Source organism: Adiantum capillus-veneris, chromosome 19, assembly GCF_014529385.1.
Source record: "Adiantum capillus-veneris isolate H3 chromosome 19, ASM1452938v2, whole genome shotgun sequence".
NCBI classification, from domain to species: domain Eukaryota; kingdom Viridiplantae; phylum Streptophyta; class Polypodiopsida; order Polypodiales; family Pteridaceae; genus Adiantum; species Adiantum capillus-veneris.
Window position 1 is genome coordinate 79,220,344 of NC_140949.1, and position 15,758 is coordinate 79,236,101.

The window sequence follows — 15,758 nt, forward strand, 5'->3', positions numbered from 1 at the left end:
AAAGAGAAGTGCATGTGCGAGAGGAACCGAGGGTTCTTTGGCTATAGAAAGATAGGGTGGTTCCTATGCCGATGATACCAGCTAGAGCGGCTCCAATTGTGGAAGATATGCAGGTGATTCCTGATCAGGCAAAGGATATACTGCCAAGTCAAGGTATGGCTGTTCAAGCTCCATCGAGTGGTGGTAAAGGTCAAAGAGTGCGGTTTGCAGATGACATTGAAGCAATGAAGCTAGGGGAGATTCTTGCGCTTGAGACAGAGGAATAGACTAGGTCGAGTGATAATAGCTCTATGGACGCTGACGCGAGTTGGGAGACCGAGTCCTCTCAGTCAAGGTATGATGAGTTTGATCTCTTGCAAGTGAGTGGAGATGAGGTGAATGCATGTGAAGAGCAAGGATTAGTGCAAACCATTATGTTCAATGGAGACCAAGTGGAGGAGCCCGAGCCTATGCCTGATAATATGCAGGTGAGGTGATGTGCGGGGCCATGTTAATGGCCATGCTGATGAAAGTTGCAGTGGAGTATGCCATGGTAGTGCAATACGTGCAGAGTTTTGCCAAGAGGGATTAAGCAACCTTTCCTATGGGAGAAGATAAGGATAATGCGATAGAGAACGATTTTCTCTCTTCCTTGATGGAGCATGATGAAGCACTAGAAGAGATGCTTGAAGAGAAGGTGATGGAAGCCGACAAGCAAGTGGTGCTTATCGACCTTGAAGGGCCGATTGATGAGGGAGATCTCGATGATGTTGGAGTTGAAGTGCATGGCAGGTGAGAAGGGCAGAGCGGATTCAAAGTCAGAGGTGCTTCCTATGCATTTGGTGCACTCTATGGCACGTGATGCGGATTCCCAGATTGTGTCTAAGCTTTCCAAGGATCTTTGCGAATGGTGGTTGAAAGGTATGCTCATAAGTGCAGCTGTGAAGTGGGTTGTTGAGCAGGTACAGGATCTGCTAGACGAGGATCTAGCTTTATATGGTTGGGAGGGAGGGCATGGTATGCTCAGTGTGAATGATGATGTATATTCGGAGAGTGGTGATGCTTTTGGTGGTGTTTTTTTGGAAGTAGACAATATGCCAATGAATGTTGGGAGAGATGGAAGCATGCCGAGGGTAAATTATGTGGATGATTGGCTATGCGTTGGGATGCAGCACTATGGGAGGTTGTGGCAGGTGGATGGAGGGGATCAATGCCAGGTGTTTGATGGCAGGTAAAGCAGGGGGTTGGGCAACCCGCATGAACAAAGGCACAGGGTCGAAGGTGTCAGCTTTTGTACATATGTTAGGTGGCTTTGCGGTGTACAGAGAGTTTGTTTTGGTGGGGCAGTTTTTTTAGTGCAATAAGCCTGTTTGTGGTTGAACATAAATGTTCAACAAGGGGGTGGGCAATGATGGTACAACCAAAGTTGGTCTGTGCTAGGAAGTGTGCAATGCAATGATGTGTATGCTGATAGGTGCATGGCAAAGGGCTAAAGCAGGTATGAAGACCCTGGGTAGACCGGTGGTAGCGAAAATGTATGTCTTAAGCAGGTTTTTAGGCCAAAAAGCTTCAAGATAGGTTTAGATGGGATAGCAGGTGAAGTTTCCCGAAGTGCGGAGTTGGTACTCAAGCATGTAATGTTTGATGTGCTCTAGAAGCCCGTCCAGATGGCTCATCAAACGGAGTATCGGTGTGAAAGATATGCTAGTCCGAAGTTAGAATGCTTCGCAAGTCCCAACGGACAGAGCAGGTACAGACAGGTGGCGAAAAATGGTATCAATGGATACACGTGTAAAGCTCAAGCTGTGGAGCATGCCGGTCTTTTTGGTTTGCCATTTCGAGCTCATACAGGTAAGTTATGGCTTGTGGAATATTTGCCGAGAGTCGGGTATGTTCTCACCTGGCCACGTTAGTAAGCGTGCCGATAGAAGTTTTTTTGAGCTTGCCAAGGTTCTGGAAAGTTGCATGCGACATGGAGAGTCAACCGAAATTTATGGCTCGCCCATCCGAGTCGAACACATCATGGTACGCCCAATTTAGGTTGGCGGACAATCAAAACGGAGGCGAATCAGTTTTTTCTCCACTTTTGCGATCTGATGTTCGAGGGTGTGAATTAATCGAAAGCAAAAAAAATTTCAAGTTTGCAGCTGACCGGGATGTGGCTTGGTAAGAAGGCGCTTCAACGAACCTGTGCATGTGGAACACCGATGGCATGCGAATCAAGTGCTAAGAGCCCCTTGTTTGTAAATTCAAAGGAAAAATCTTGGCTGGACTTGAAAAAAGGGAAAGAAAATTAACTCATAAGGAGGGGGGAAAATGAACAAAGTGAAGGCTTAGAAAGAGAGGGCAGTGGCGCTTGGCTTCACTCCCAAAATGCCAAAAGAGGAAATTTTTTCTTTTGCATTGAAAAGAAGAGGGAAGAAAGAGAATGAGGAAGGCAGCGTTTTTCGAGGAAGGAGGGCTTTCTTTTTTTCCTTGGGCTTGGGGAGAAGGAGAAAAGGAAAAAGAGGCTTTGTGCGCTCAGCGTCGGGATGCACGGTTCGCGAAAAGGCTTGGAAGGGCACGAGCTTTGCATGAGAAGAAGCTAGAGAGGGCTACCAAGATGCGGAACTGCGGCCCAAGGAAAGCTAGAGGTGAATCTTTTCGTCTAGGAGTGTGCCGACGGATTCGGTTTGTCGAAGGAGGTGTGTACCCCTCTGTATGAAGCGGCGATGGCCATGGTGTAGCCTTGAGCACGGTTTAGTGAGTTTGTACATGGTTTCTGGTTTGAAGGAGAAGTTGTCACTGTCGATTTTGGCATCGTCTTTCCCTCCTTCCCCCCCTTTCTTCTTTGCTCATCTCCAAGGTGTGTGGTGCCGGTGTGTGTGAGCGTGTGCATCCCCTGGGCCCCCTGTGTGTGTGAGAGAGAAAGAGAGAGAGGTGTTGAATTGTGGAAGTGCGAGAAGCGGGCAAGATCGGTGTGGTAGCTGTCCGAGGATTGTGCAGAGTGTTTGTGTGTTGGGCGAAGTGCAGGCGAGGCCCTGCTAGTGTGAATCGTTTTTTTGGAAGGTGTTTTTCGAGAGGATAGGGGTGCTGTGAATACCCTGAGCTATATAGGGGCAGTTGCGTGTGTGTTGGGTGTGTTCCCCATTCCCCCTCTCCAACATGTAGGAAGAGAGTATTGATAGTGTTTCACTTGGAGGAGAAGATAGCCCTATGAGAATAGAGGCATTGTTTCCTTGACCGCAGCAACGCGTGGGTCATACTACATATCAAAAATTTATTGGGTGAAAGGACCCCGGAAAGGACAAGGATGCATATTATATCACATTATCACAGAGCCTTGAGCCCTTTAAAACGGACCTTGCCAAGCTCCTCTATTTCAAGTTTCAACATTTGCATTTGACCTAGCACCCATCTTGCAACCATGGCTCTTTGCAATCGGTGAGTAACTCCTAAACATCTTCCTTTACCTTTCAACTCTTGCTGCTTTACACTTCCATTCTAAGTGTATCATCAATGAGAGCTAAATAGTTTTGTGGGTTCTTTATTTTATTTAGTGTTATTGTGGCGGGGGCAATCACAACAATGGTGGTAGCAATGATGATAATGACATCAAGTGGGGTTGGTTGCCATGAATGCACTACTAATTTGGTGTATCCTTATTGGTCAACATGCTTTTTGCCGGCAAAGTATTATGGCAAAGAGATGTATGGATTTGGTGGTATTATGACAATTCAACCTATTATATGTGCTTAGAAGAAGAGGGAGCAAATATCTATTCACACACATTACTCTAAAGCATTGCCGGCAAAGTATTATGGCAAAGAGGTGTATGAATTTGGTGGTATTATGGCAATTCAACCTATTATATGCCCTTGGAAGAAGAGGGAGCAAATATCTATTCACACACATTACTCTAAAGTCTAGGTGAGTGAAATTGCCATGTTTTCATTTTGGGGTGTTTTTGACACAACATAAATATAAGATCTGGAAAGTTTATGCCAAAGAGGGAAAAAGGCCCATTATGTTATGTTGTACTAAAGTTTCCTTGTTGTTAGCTTAACTCACAAGAGTTTTTGGATAAATTCTCACAATAATTCTCGCATTGTGACTGACCTCAACATTATGAGTTTTTATGAGGGGGTCTTATCATGTGGCGAGCGAGATTTTTTGAGAGAAGGAAAATCCGAGCAAATGAATAAAGAAATCAAATGGGCTTCGTTACGAAAGATGCATGAAGATCCTACTTAAAACCCTAAGTGATAGCAATAACACTATTCAAAATGAGAATCTTTTTTTGAATCCGTAAGTAATCGTAGCAATAGTATTGTTCAAAATTAGACTTTAGATTCTTTTGTGTAGTTGAGGCTTGATATGTAGAGTAATGAGAAACCCAAACAGGTAGCAAAGCTATTACAAACCATGCAATGATCCACAATTACATTCAACACCATAATTTTAATTTTAACTTTAAATTTAGTCGACAATGCTCATACATCTACAAAGTTTTTAAACTATATTAAGAGACAATTGTCATATCTTATACCCAAAAAGGAGAGATTTCTTCAAGATTGTAAGATAACAAGTGGAATATTTAGTGGAATATAGAGAGCAACATGTCATGCCTCTACACTCTAATAACAACAAGAAATGCTACGGTTCTATCTCGTGACTATGAAGAGTCACACTCATCATCAATAAAGACATTGCGCCTTTGACACTTCTTGTTGGTGTCAAAATCGTATCGTATATCAGCAGCCATGGTTTTTGCAATCCCCTCGGCATAAACTGGCAACACACTTCCATACAAAAAGAAAAAGGTAAGTCTCACAATCCACATATAAGCAATACATAACCTACATCATTGAAACACAAGAAATCTCAAATTGTTGTTTGAATCATTATCCATAATTTCCAAATACTGAATAATGATACCAAAAAGTGACAAAATAGCATAAAAGTATGATGGAAACATAAAATAGGGGGGGAAAATGAAGTGTAAGGTGGACTCTCACTACTCATCAAAGGGGTTGACACGCGAAGGCATGTCACCCACATCATCAACATCAAGAGAGGTGGAGGCCCCCTCTCTGCTTCGCTTTTTCGGGCGAAATAATGGTTGCACATAATCTGAAATCAAAGTGTCGTCACTGTCGACTGCTGCACACACCTGCCCTGTGCCTAAACATGGTACCAATACGGGTGCTGTACCACATCCCAACTCTAAACAAAGACCTCCAGGCCTACAAAGAAGCTCCACAAAACATGCAATAAAAGAATGACTTCGTTGCAAGCCACCACGCCATGGCACTCCGGATGATGATCTCGCTAGAGAAGACTCTGGGAGATGGTGCATCATGTAAGAATCCAAAGGTTGCATGCCAAGTCGATTGAATAGCGGAGTGCTCTCAACCACAAAGCAAGGTGGTTGCATGCCAACCCTATGCACTATAAGTAAGAGAGAACAATGGCACTACACCACCACATAGACAATTAGAACAATAAAAATAACAATAATACACCAAAATGAGAAACAAACAAGTTAATTATGTAGAAGAACATTACCTCAATCTGACCACCAAAGCTATTACCATAACCATAAGCTCCATGATGAAGGACTACAATGCGACGATGAATAGCCATCTCTGATGCACGACAAAATCTCTCAACCCAGCCAATGGTATCTCCTGCAAAAGTTTTCTAAAGTCATAATAAAAAACACACAACAAAAATATAGACAAGTATTGCATAAAATTATGATTGAAGCACAAATCTGTCATAGAGACCATGATCAACAACCACCCAGAGTCTGACAAAGTCGAATATGCAAGTTGCATGCCTGCACGAACATGATCCTCACTACAAATATCCCAAAGGGGCACAACAGGGGAGGCTAAGTGGGAACCACCAAAGGGAAGATCCAAAAAAATAAAATCAGCAGCCCATGCGACTGTTCTTCCACCACGCACGCACAAGGTCCGATCAAAGCGTGCAGATCCCATGTGCTCATGAACACGAATCCATGTCGGATGTCGAACACCGGCCCTAAAATCAGCAGCAATGGCTATGTAGTCCCCAGAAATGGCCATGCATCGTGAGTCAGACAATGAGGACAGAGAAGACAAGGGAATATCAATGATGTAGACAAAAGAAATGGTTTTCTTTGCAACAATCTCCCCACGAGCTACTGCGATACAAGAGGCTAATCAAAGTGAATTAACTCCAATAAATGAACATACAAACGACTGCATCGTAAGTGATAGCTCACCATGCTCTTGCTCCATGTTTTTATCCACCCTAGTCTCAACAATCACCTCCTTTCCCTTGTGAGAAGTATTTGTAGCTTAGAAAAAAGCAAAAAAACACAATATCACCAGTTTGTAAAACAAATAAGTTAAGGAAAAAGAGAGTTTAAAGCTCTTCAACAAATTATGTTTGAGACTGTTTTGAGTAACCATTTACCTGATATCACCTCATTCACTCTAGGAGGTAGAGTCACATCGATGGATGTGCCACCAACTCTCATAGTATCGTGAAGCTCTCTCTCTCTCGCCAATACATGCCCAGAAGCCATGTCTATCCGCCATGGACATGTCTCCATCTACCAAGTAGTGAGCTTATGTATGGAAGGGGAGTACATGCATTCTTCCCCAGTAGATAGTTGTGCCCACTGCTTAGCTAAGAATGGAATCCCTGGAAGAAAGCCTTTTCCAACCAAGGATAATAGAAATCTAAAACAATCAAGCAAACTAACATCACTATAAACTTTGTAATTATGCAAATCTTGAAATAAAAGTATGATGAGCTTGACCTATAGGCTAGCCTTTGAGATGCCATGCGTACTGTGTCCACTTTCTTCATAGCTTGCTTATCAACATCTTTTGTCTTAGCTTTGAAGCAATCCTACATCGAAGATTCTTAAATGTCAATAGAAAATTTACTTACATGCGATACACATGATCTCCTTTCTTTAAACCATAAGATGCTCTAGTAATCTTGTTTGCTTCAAGCAAGGAAACCCATAACAATTTGCTCAAGACAGGAGCATCATGCATAGCAATCAAGTTCAGTTTCTCAAGCGTAGCCCAACTATTAGGACCCCACTTGAGTGCAAGAACTCGAACCATCCAATCTGGTCCAAGATTCGGATCAACAATATTTAGCAACTACAATATTTGAGCAACGAATAAAAAACCAAGTTTGAACAGCTATTACACTATGTGCAAAAAACCTAAGTTCAGAAATAATTCAACCACCTTTCCAACACGCTCTCCATATTTTAGTGCTAAATCATTCAATATCTTCTCCTCCTCTTTTATAAGTTCTTCATTTGTCATTTTCTGCCTAGCTTGCTCTATTCTTTGGCTCAATTCCTTGGACATTTGAACCTTCAACACATACTTAAAAATAAATAATTTTCAAAAAAACAAACACATACTCTTTGGCTCAATTACTTGGATATTTTATCCTTCAACACACAATTTTCAAAAATACCAAACACGAGATCTTTCTTGAAAAGCAAGCAAGAGACACTTACATCATATAAGAGCTTTCCCAAGTATCGACGAGTAAGTGGATACCAAGGCTCCACACTCTTAGAGTATTTCTTACGAACTGCAGCAATCAACTTTTGATCTTTTTCTGGAAGCCCCGTTACATAAGCTTCATGATCTGCTGCACAAATGTGGGAGCAGTTGACAAGCTCATCCCTAAGATGGGTGACCACAAGAGCATGTGTTTTCATGCTCTTCCAAGTTCATATACAATACATACAAAGTCAGAAACATAACATAGACATTTTGTGCTAAAATATATAGAAGGTCATAAAACTTACAAATTCATTCTTTGCAAGCTACTAAGAAGAGCTATCTCTGGCACTCGTGTAGGATCAATAACTGTACAAAGCACACTACAATGCTTTTCTCGATCAGTGGAGAATCTCTCTTTAATAGCAGCCATCCAAGCTACCGTTCTATGATTACCCTCCTAAACATAGAACATTTTATTAGAGAGAACTTGAAGATTTGGTCTTTTAGAAAGCTCAATTTCAAACTCTTTATGTATATCAACCCATATTGGTTCCCATGAAGTAAGAAGGTCCTGTGCAAAATAGATAAGCATAGACAGAAAAGCATACTCAACTACTATTTATGAGAACGACAAAAAACACAATAGAAAAAGACAGTAGGAAAGATCAAAGTAGAGAAATGAAATACCTGTAACATAAGCTTCCTCCTTCTTGCAATTCCAAATTGAAACAATAAAAGCTCCTTTTTCTTGCATGTAGCCCTCCTTTGCAAAAGCAGATTTCAATCCACTAACATCATCTCTTAAGCCTCTCACCCTTGCATAGGGGATCAATCGACATAAAGGAATTGGTGGACAATCAAAACAGCTAAACATGTGAGTACATTGAAGAATATCTTGTCCTCTATGCATGTAAAGCTTGTGTTCATCCCTTGTCTCTGTATCTACTGCTACTTCATCTCTTATGACATAAGGCACTATTTGTAAACATGCCTCTTGTGGGGCAAGAGATTCATCAACTTCATTTATGGAGCCAAGCCCCAAATCTTGACTTTGCATCTCCTCTTCCTGTGTCTCCAAACCTTCTGTCATATCTGTGACAGATACTGCACTTATTTGATCACTGCTCTCTAAGATACTGGAAGCTTGAGTTGAAGAGAGTTGTCTCCCTCTACGACCTCGTCCACGTATTGAAGGACTTGCAAAACACAACAAAAACCACTTTATTTACTTCATTGAAATTGCCTCTAGGAGTCCATGCCGACGCGGATGCCTAGAGGCAATTAAAAACATCAAAAAATTTATTTATTGATCATCCATCAAAGCATCCAAGTCGGCGTTGATCACAAGAGGGAGATAACATATTTAAAAAAGGCATGCCCAACTATAAAATTTCAGCTTGAGAAATTCCTTCTAGCCATCCATGTCGGCATGGATGGCTTGAGGGAGCTTTCTAAGAATGAATCCCTGCAAAGAAAAATTGTCCCAAGAAACTCCTTCTAGCCATCCATGTCGGCGTGGATGGCTACAGACAGTTCTAACAGAAGCTAGGTAGCTCTGCAAATCTCCAGAGAGAGTTTATTTATATAAAAATTCACAAACTCAAAAATTCCTTCTAGCCATCCACGCCGGCGTGGATGGCTACAGACAATTCTAACAGAAGCTATGAAACTCTGAAAATTTCTATAGAAAGCTTATCTATAGATGAAAATTCTCATATTCAAAAATTCCTTGTAGCCATCCACGCCGGCGTGGATGGCTACAGACAGTTCTAACAGAGGCTATGAGACACCATAAATCACAAAAATTGTCCCAAGAAACTCCTTCTAGCCATCCACGTCGGCGTGGATGGCTACAGACAGTTCTTGGAGAAGCTATTCAACTCTGCAAATGTCCAGAGAGAGCTTATCGATAGGTAAATCCAAGAGTTTAGGCTAAGAATCTTTCTCTGCTGTAGTTTAGTTTACTCTTTTGTAATCCACAGAAAGCTATACAAAAGCTTTCTGTATTCTTTAAAAGGGTCAAAATTTTTAAATTTAAACTAGTAGGCTTACAAAACTTAATCTTAAACATTGAAAAAAAAAACTACCTGTAGCCATCCACGCCGGCGTGGATGGCTACAGGTAGTTTACAAAGGTACCTGGCAGGAGGCTTTCGAGCCGAGGAAAACTCTCTTCTCCCCATGGCGATTTGTATTTGAACTCCGAGCTTGGCGTTTAGGGTTTCCTTAGCGATTAAGGCATGCTGCAGAGATTGAGTCTTGAAGGCAAGATTTGAAGGAGAATGAATGGTGCGCACAAGGATTGCAGAGCAAGATTTGAAGGAGATTTACTCTTGCTGCAGAGAAGGATTGCCTCAGAGGGCGTAAGCTGAAGTAGCGCAAGAGACGCAAGAGACAAGGTCTCTGAGGTTGAAGCGCAAGATGTCCATGAGATTAGCGCAAGCTGTCAATGCTAGTGGCGTGGAAAATTGCAAGCGTGGATGCAGCAGGTAACGGAAGACAGGCTCTAAAATCTTTATGAATAGGTTTTTACATGTCCAGCCTTTATGAATAGGCTACTGAAAAAACGCATGCTATAAAAAAGCCTTTATGAATAGCCTTTAAAGTTAAAAAAAGCTTAAAGAGAGTACAATGTTATGAAAAGCCTTTGTGCGTTATAAAAAGCTTCAAGGTAGCTTCACAAACTAAAGCATAAGCTTTTTTTATTTTATTAACTTGGTAGCTTTTCATAACTTAGCTCAATTGCCCTCTTTTTTTCATAACGATAGCTTCACACGCTTTTTTTATTTTATTAACTTGGTAGCTTTTCATTTTTACTTAGAGCTTTTCAATGACCGATTTAATATACACGGAAAATAGTGTTCGGGAAAAGTGTTCGCTTAATATACACGGAAAATAGTGTAATTTTATAAAAATATTAACTAGTATTGTAAAATTCATTCAGATTTGTTTGTGAAAATCATTTTTTTCGAACATTGTTTCAATGTAAGTATGTTTACACACAGGCAGTGCTAAAAAAAAACCTAGGTTTAGTGTAATCCCACCTACAAATTTTGAAATTTACTTCTTAATTTTATATTTAAAGGTGAAAAAACCTACACAATTTTGAAAATTTTAGTGTAATTCGGTGTAAAAGCCTTCAAATTTTGTCAATTTACCTATGTTGTTTCACATATGTAGGTTTGCCAAGTTTTGGAAAAAAAAAAAATTCGAGCACTACACACAGGGTACTCTAGATTGGGCACCTCACGCGTGTGCTGAGGTGGGCGACGCCCGTAACAAGTCATTAGTGGTGGCGCAGTTTTTGGCATGGACATGACAATGGGCGGTCAATCTTCCCTGACCAACAATGTGCGGGTTTTAGCACTAGATGCAACAACCAATCTGCCACCCCAAAAGGGAATGGCCATTAGGCTATGGTCACACGAGGCTTAGTTTTCGGTTATTTGTGCCGACCATATCTGAGCTCTTGTCAGAGACTGCCAGGCCTTGGTTTTGACTAAGCCTCGCGTGACCATGCCCGTAGCTCAACATTGTGCAAACATTCTAAAATTTGGTTGGAGAGGGTATTTGGGGTTTGTGCATGGGATACTGACAAGGGTAGGTGAAATTCGCTTGTCATTACTATGCACGATTCACTGAAAATCTTAAAACTCAAAGTGAATTATTTTTATTATAATATATTTTATAAAGCTATGATTGTTGTTCCTGGGAACACGAACATGCAATCCTCTTGGCGGCTTGCGGTTATGAATAGGATTTTAAGCACATCAGTCTATTTTAAGAGGGACCCATTGTATCAATTAAAACCATGCCACTGCTTTCTAATATTGGCAACCTTCTGCTCAGCACACTATTAACACATGGGGAGATGCATTACAGTTTTTGGTCCAGGGCGTGGATAGAAGTTAGTGCTTATGTTTGATACCAGAATTTATTCTTTGACAGTTGCTTCTTTGCAAGAACATTTTGAGCTTCCTGATGCTAATTTTTGTCTTCGTCCATTAACATTATCTGGACCGCAAGTCAAGGTAGAAGCTACTATATCATCAAATGGTGAACAAACTTTTATGCTTGATCATGAGCAACACCAGTTCTACAAGGTGGATATGAGAAGTGAGGATCAGATTGATGCTGGCATTGGCAGAGTTTCTCAAGACAAGAAAGACAAGAAAGTACCTCTCTCAGAGATCAACGCAAGTGTGATTGACATGATTAAGTGCATGCCATTGCAAAGCAATTTATATATTGCCCTCCATCAAGCCAAGAAAGTGGTATGTATTGATGAGCTCCCAACTCATTATGATGGGTATATTGCTTTTGAATTACCGCCAGCTGGTAATTCTTCAGGTATGAGTGGTATGGAGCAAAGACATGATAGTCACATGTGGACGAAGTATGTCACTTGTAGCAGTGATAGTTTTAATGGCGTTGTCAGATTTAGTAGATGTTCAGGGCATTTGCGTTGCATCAACATTGATTGTCCATTTTATTTGCGCTCAAATATGTTCAATGAGTCTCAATGGAGAGGCCGGCTTGTTAAATCTAGTCCTAAAGGATTGATCTCTTCTCAGTATGGCACACTAGTATGCACTCATTGTGGACAAATTCCAGAATGTGTTTCTACATGTCCTGCAGTTATTTACTATTGTTTGCCTAGAGATAAGCATAAATGTACTAGGTGTGCTTTGCATCTTGGAGAACATAATCATCCATGTGCAGAAGGGAGGAGTCGGATGGTTGAAAGTCACATAGATGAAATGTTGCTTGATCGTGCAAGTCGGGACCCTTTGGTGACTACGAAACAATTGGAGCGGGCCACCACTCATGACCTTATCATGGAAAAGCTTATTGGAGCAGGTTCAACTGCAAGTGCTATGATTGAAGATCTGGAATTTGCTGAATTCCTTGACAGTATGACTCCCCTGTCAAATAAAAGGAGAGTGGAACGAAGTTTGGAGTTTGCAAAAAGATCAAAGAATATCACTTCAAAGGGTCTTGAGGCAGTGCTTGACTTGAAAAGCAAGTGCAGGTATCCTTTCATCCATAGTATCCTTTTCCCAGGCCAATTGGGTGATAAGGTACAACCTCATGTATTTAAAATGTCAATTAAGGGACCGGGCAGTGGAGTTGATTTGGTGAATCGGATGCGCCCTGGAGGTAATTTAGAGCAGATGTGGGTGCACTTTGATCATGTTCACCGTGTACAAGGATGGCCGACTATGTCAGCGCATGTCTATGACCCTTACGTACGAGAGATGCTCACCATTGCAACTGTTGAGTTTAGCGTGGAAAATAAACATGCTCAGATTAAATTTTGGAAGATGTTGAACAATGTGGTTAAGGAACAGGGTTTTGATAAGCCAGAGTTTAGGGGATTTATGGCAGATGAAGCAAGTGCCAATTGGATTGCTGTGCGTACTGTTTATTTTGGAGGAGCAAAGAGGTCTATTCCAAACAAAGAGAGATCATGTTTGTTTCATTGGGAGCAAAGTATGGTTCGACATACTAGCAAGTGCATCCGTTCCGCATTTCAAGAGGAGCACAAGGTTTTGTGCCGCAAGTGGAGAACTAAACCTACAGAGAATGCGGCTGAGCATTGTAAGGGAGAGCTTAGAAGATTTTGGAAAACAGAAATGGCCATTGAAGGGGAGATTGCTTCATTGGAGACATGGCTGGCTTGGTGGGATGTACGAGTGCCTCATTGGGGAGAAAGATTTGTATCACAAGATGCTGCAGGAATATTTATCCCTAATACAAACTTGTCTGAGTCAAAACATGCTAGTATGCGTGCCTTTGTTGGTTATAAGGATCACATAAGTTTGTATGAGGCAACATGTGCAGATATGGCTTTAGCGGTGCTTCAAAGTGTGAAATATAATGCCTATTTGAAAGGTGTTGGTAGCTCCACCGGTCCCGGCATTAAAGATTTGGTAGATCGCTTCATGAACCAACCTTCATCTGCTTCAGTGGCAGCAGGAAAGAAACTAGTTGACCTCACACATTCTTCAATGCATGAAATGGGTGTCAATAGTCCTGAAATGAATAGAAATATACTCCAAGAAAAGAGTATTAGAAAAAAGAGGCCAATTTTTGCTAATGCAAATATTGTCTTGGAGGAGGATAGCCACAGGCCAGAGTATGTTACAATGAAAACTTCAATTGGTGGGCTTCAGCACAAAAAAAAAACTCCAACGGATGTCCCATATCTTGAAGTAAACGTAGCAAAGTCAGTTTGGGCAATACGTAGAACAGAACCTGGGCGAAAGATGACTTGTTTTGGTGTGGTGTCAAAAGATGGAGACCGATGTGGGCGGTTCATTAATGATTGTTCAATGGATGCCAAAATAGGGGTGCCAGCTCCTTGTTTTTGGGGTCGCAGAAAATATCCTCCATCGGGTTCACAACAGGGAGGCCTTGTGTAAGGGTTCATTTGGTTTTGTAACTCCAATAACATGCACACCTGGAAGGTTCACAGCATAGTTGAAGGGCCACCAGGTCCAGCTCCCGGTGTTTGGGTGGTTGCAGAGGGCACAAATTTGCAACCTCAAGAGGTAACGCAATTGCAAGCCAATGGTTTTTTTTTTGCAAGCAGTAGTGACATCAGCAACAAGAATGCATGAAACAATTCCATTGAACCAAAGAGTTGCTAGCAGCATCCGTCCCAAATTTAGAGATGGAAAGATTGTGAAATGGAAGTCACGATTAACAAAGGAGTTTCATGGCAAGATTGAAGTGGGTAGAACCATGGCAGCAGAGTTGGTGCGAGAGGTCATTGTGGTTTGCAATGAAACACATGTTTTCTATGTTAAGACTGTGGGGTCAATTGCAAAGGGAGTGACATACTCTGTGACAATGTCAGATTTTCCTAGATGTACTTGCGAGGACTTTCAAAACCGAGAAAGCAAGCGCCTTGTGTATATGCCATGTAAGCACGTTTACTTCATATTTCTGCAAGTACTTGGCCTTGACCCTCATGCTCATGAGTTCATGCATCAGCCTGCTCTAACAAAATTGGAGTTAGTCCAAGCACTTGGAGGTTCACGGGTGCTGATGCAGCCTTGAAGGCTTGTGGACCTTGCAATGGTTTTGAGAAGTAGCTTTTTGGTTGATATGTGCTTATGGGTATTAACTTTAGCCTCAAATATTCTCGTGCGGCAGTATTTTAGTTATTGCGCTCTCCATTTTGATTTGTAGATGCGATACACCTTCTTGGTTATTTTCAATGTTGATGGAAGGTTTTTGGCACAAGGATATAAAAAGCCATTGTAAGTTTTGAGTTTTGCAAAGTTTATGGTTTGCTCAATTTTGTGTTTAAAAAAATATAAGTTTTGCTCGGTTTATGGTTTGCTCGATTTTATTTGCTCGGATTTTGGGATTCTCCCTATGAGGGAGGCATTGCATATCTAGCTAGGTACAATTAGGGGCAGGGGACCGCCGGCTCGGTGGGCGGGCTGGTGGTCCCCTACCCCGAATCATACCTAGCTAGGTATGCGGTGCCTCTCGAGCAGAAGCTCACGATGTTATGCATAGTATGAAAAACACTGAAAAAAACTCCGTTTTCCTACATGAGAAAATTTCTAAATCTTCTTGTGTGTTGGATGGAGAAAAACCATCATTGATCATGAGAACTGATGCAGGTTTGCGATATCACATTTGACAATGTGCTCATCCAAAATGTAGACACTCGAAGGGTTTTGGGTTGGAGACAAGAAGGAGAGGATGAATATTTCTTGGTGGAAGGCTATTGGCCGATAAAGCGAACTCACTTTCTTTAGATTTTCCAGAGCTGGAGGTATTGTTTTGCCTTGTCCTTGGCTTTTAAATGCAAGGTGTGAAGCATACTACATTGTAGATGTTGAGGACCCTTCTGTGGGCTTCACCGCATACATTGAGGATGACATTACATACTTCAAACGATCTAACATCTCCAATGCAACTCCTTTTGTGCTATTGCGTAGCAGCACAACTACCACCTTGTCCTCTCAACAAACTATTGAAATGCCCACCATCTAGTCATCCATCACTCCTGTAAGGATCCTAATAATCCATCAAGGCTCCTAATAATCCATCCCATGATTTGGTTCCTTGTAATCCCCATGTGGCTTTGCAATTGAGCTTTGTGATTGGAATCCACAGTACTCTCTTTGATCCAAGAATGTCTCTTCATCTGCACTAGCTTGTTTCCTACTCGATTGAAATGGAATTTTGTGTGTGTGTGTGTGTGTGTACGCGCGCACATGCGGGCATGGGAGTGTGTGTTTTAGGC

At 41.6% G+C, this 15,758-nt stretch overlaps 2 protein-coding genes and 1 pseudogene across 2 annotated transcripts; 1 reads left to right on the forward strand and 2 right to left on the reverse strand.

Moving 5' to 3' along the window:
• The first annotated feature begins 3,385 nt into the window (after positions 1–3,385).
• On the forward strand, positions 3,386–15,505 carry LOC147434294 (uncharacterized; annotated as a pseudogene).
• On the reverse strand, positions 4,634–6,487 carry LOC147434295 (uncharacterized). The gene is made up of 7 exons (XM_086490653.1): positions 6,424–6,487; positions 6,230–6,304; positions 5,748–6,148; positions 5,527–5,661; positions 5,018–5,434; positions 4,793–4,817; positions 4,634–4,749 (listed from the first exon to the last, which is right to left on the reverse strand). Exons 1-7 carry the CDS (start codon positions 6,485–6,487, stop codon positions 4,634–4,636), a joined length of 1,233 nt encoding a protein of 410 aa, XP_086346779.1.
• LOC147434296 (uncharacterized) lies at positions 6,640–7,803 on the reverse strand. Its single transcript, XM_086490106.1, has 6 exons — positions 7,796–7,803; positions 7,499–7,706; positions 7,218–7,349; positions 7,086–7,127; positions 6,907–6,925; positions 6,640–6,710 (listed from the first exon to the last, which is right to left on the reverse strand). Exons 1-6 carry the CDS (start codon positions 7,801–7,803, stop codon positions 6,640–6,642), a joined length of 480 nt encoding a protein of 159 aa, XP_086346232.1.
• Positions 15,506–15,758: the final 253 nt, after the last annotated feature.